General features: G+C 50.0%; 1 protein-coding gene across 1 annotated transcript; it reads left to right on the top strand.

The window, feature by feature from the left end:
• The first annotated feature begins 608 nt into the window (after positions 1–608).
• Positions 609–1,342, top strand: LOC115311636 (heparanase-like). Its single transcript, XM_029970382.3, has 2 exons — positions 609–986; positions 1,151–1,342. The coding sequence occupies exons 1-2, from the start codon at positions 609–611 to the stop codon at positions 1,340–1,342; spliced, it is 570 nt and encodes a 189-aa protein (XP_029826242.2).
• The last annotated feature ends 1,912 nt before the right edge of the window (positions 1,343–3,254 follow it).

Raw genomic sequence — 3,254 nt, 5'->3', positions numbered from 1 at the left:
TTTTTGTGCGAATGCATTTAGCGTTTTAATTTAGTCCTTCTCCTCTCGTTTTCGTCTTTCCCTTGTCATGCATTAAACAATCAGTTGATAGTAAGCGCTTACCCTGTTCGTATCTTTGGTCTGTCCTTGTCCTTTGCGCTTTTGTAAATAAGATCTGTATGCAGACGTTCCTTTGTACGATGAATAAGCATTGCCTGTGTGACCCCGGCTTTACGCGCATTTTTCCGTCGCTAAGTGGGTCTGCTGGAGGCGGGGCGCGGGCCGGGCGTCGTTGGAGACACCGCAGCCAGGCCCGGGTCGGTCAGAAGACTTTCCCGGACCGGGATTCGAAGACCCCTTCTCTATACAAACAATAAATGACATCACTTCCGATACTGTCACAGAAATTTACACGTTTATGAAAGTGTCGTTGTTGCAGAAAAAGAAAACAAATACAGTCCAGAGGTTTAGAACAGGGGTCCCCAGAGGCCCCACGAGCAACTTGGGGCATCGCACTGCACAAGCGCAAACATTCAGCGCATGTGCAGTGCGAAGCCCCAAGCTGCTTGGGGGGACGCGAAGTGTATTCTGAAACTCCCTAATCTACGATGTTTGGCCCGTCAGCTTAGATGCCTTTTGTTGCTCCACGCAGGTGGCTCGACACCCTGGGGTCGGCGGCCAAGCAGGGTGTGTCCCTGGTGGCGCGCCAGTCGCTTCTGCAGGGCTCCAGCAGGCTCCTCGACGAGCGCTTCTCCCCGCTGCCCGACTTCTGGCTTAGCCTGTTCCACAAGCGCCTGGTTGGCGGGCGGGTGCTCCGGCTCCGCGCACAGCCCGGGACCGACCCGGTCCGGTTGTACGCGCACTGCCTGCGAGACGGCGCCGTCAAGGGCCGCCGCGGGGCCGTTGTCCTGCTCGCCGTCAACCTGTCCAACGACACCGTCCTGCTGCGGCCCAAGGACCCCGAGCTGCGCGCCAGCCACGTCATGCAGTACGCGCTCGGGCCTAAGGTGAGCGCTGTTAGTGTACCGTAACTGAGAGCTCCTGTCTAGAGAACAAAAAAAAAAGAAGAGGGCGAGAGGGAATGGAGATAAGAGGACTGGGAACAGGTTTTCTTCCTGGCAGGAGGCGATTCTCGGCCTCTAAGATGAGTCCATTGTTTTTTCTCCTGAAGGGCCCGCTGGACCTTCTGTCCGAGGACGTGCAGCTGAACGGACGGCTGCTTGCCATCAACGACAAGCTGCAGTTCCCGGACATTGTGCCCGTGGTGCTGCATCCGTCGCAGTCGCTAATCCTCAAGCCGCACGGCGCGGCGTTCTTCGTGTTCGCGGACTACCGGGCGCCCGCCTGCACGGCCACTTTCTGAGGACGCCACGCCGGATCGTCTTCCTGATAAAGCGTCATAAAGCGTCATCTTGTGCGCCTCCGCTTGTCAATATTTTACTAACATTACGCGGTTGATGAGACACGTTTAGACAAACTTCGTGAACGTCTTATTTATATAGCTATATTGTTTGGCGCGTACCACTTCATCCCCTGGCGGTTGAGCCACAGACTCGGTTTTTATTTGATGCAGATAATAAATGGTATTGCATTTTAATGTCTCACCGCCAGGCCTACGACTCATATGCATTATAATAGTGTTTTCATGTGCTCATAAATATCCTTTTTTTTTTGTAATTCAGGCATAATCTTTGCGTTCACTCGACGTCCCTTGACATTTGCTCATATCAACGCAGCCAAGTATAATTCCACCAGTGTCTGCTTGTAGTACTAGCCATATCAATAAATAAACTTGTTTTATAATTTGCATGCGATGGTATATGTCCGCTTTCTTTTCGTTAGTGATGTCTCATTAATACAGACCCCGTTATTATGGATACCCCGCTATCATGGAAACTATTTTTTGGGGACAAACTGAAGAAATTACATCAATTTTTGTCTTGTTATAACGGACAACTCACGTTAGGGTCAATTTTTGGGGGCAACGGAGGTTTCCGTGTTGACGAGACCTCAATCTATATATAATTTCGAAGATTGAATCTTTATTGTAATTTATACCCTAAATTTACGGTGTTACACACGGACGATTATCCCTCAAAAGAGGCATCTTGTTTGGTTTGCACGGCCGGTGGATATAGTCCAATAACAATACAGTAAGATTTTTTTTTCTTTTTGCCGTTTCGTTCATCATGTTGGTACGATAGGTATTCGTACTGTATCTCAAAGACCTGATAGCTGGGTTTGCAACGACTAGCCAAGTAGCAACGGCAAATTCCCGGCGGATGAAAATATGACGCAACACGAGACACTCACTGGCATTACTTTTGGTGGCAAAATCGATGTCGAATGGCCGATCCAGACAGCTCTCTGTTAGGGTTTCTATGCTTCTTTCAAGTTTATTTCAAAGGTTAAAAGCGCAAAACAACAAGGACAAAGAAGGACACAGACAAGGGCTAACTTGTAGCTGGTATTTTATTCCAGTCAGTCAAACCAGCCCACATGCGTGAACAAAGTTGCCACTCATGCGATCCACTTCAGATTAAAAACTACAAAATACACAATTCTACACGCGTGTTCATCCTAAGCTACACACGTCTATACGAAACCGTCCAGAAAGGAATCCTCTCTGTCACTAAGGGCAACAGACGGCGTGCTGACGTAGTTGTCCCCCAATGCTCTGATAAAAAACGCATTAACCATCTCTCTTTCCATCTTGTTACGGGCTCTTTTAATAAACTTGGTTCGTTCTAAATGGGGTTCACAGCCGCAACGCATGCAATGAACCGCACGGTACACGTACCTCGTGCACTGGCGCATTTGCCGCTAATTGCGAGACAAACACAAACACATCGAATAATTTTATACTCTTTCACCTCGTGTTGTACCGCAGAAAAGGCTACATGTGCGAGCTCTTTGCTCTAGGGCACATCTCGGCGGCACAAGCTCCCGTGCTCCAAGGGCAGCTGCCAACGCTATGAGCTCTCGCTTCTATACTTCGTTTCAGCTTCGGTCCGAGCGTGGCCGATGTTATGATCCGAAGGGCCAATCAAACAGCGCCAAAAGCGCAACGTCATGGCGTGCTCTCTGTGCTTGATAGGACTAGCCGGCAGAAGAGCGCGCACAGAGAGACGGTGAATCCCGGCTGGTCCTATCAACTGCGGAAAGCACGCCATGACGTTGTGCCTCCTTCGCTGTTTGATTGGCCCCTCGGCTTATAACATCGGCCGCGCTCGGACCGAAGCTGAAACGAAGTATAGCCTTCGCTGCGGTACAAC

Source organism: Ixodes scapularis, unplaced genomic scaffold (assembly GCF_016920785.2).
Source record: "Ixodes scapularis isolate PalLabHiFi unplaced genomic scaffold, ASM1692078v2 PGA_scaffold1__304_contigs__length_218370807, whole genome shotgun sequence".
Classification (NCBI taxonomy): Eukaryota; Metazoa; Arthropoda; class Arachnida; order Ixodida; family Ixodidae; genus Ixodes; species Ixodes scapularis.
This window is presented reverse-complemented; position numbering and strand designations above follow the sequence as displayed.

What these genes read in the sequence shown, in the direction of transcription:
- LOC115311636 (XM_029970382.3), top strand. Translation starts at nt 609, where the DNA reads ATGCCTTTTGTTGCTCCACGCAGGTGGCTCGACACCCTGGGGTCGGCG. An exon ending in AGTACGCGCTCGGGCCTAAG is followed by an intron (nt 987 to 1,150) that starts GTGAGCGCTGTT and finishes TTTCTCCTGAAG; the next exon opens with GGCCCGCTGGACCTTCTGTC.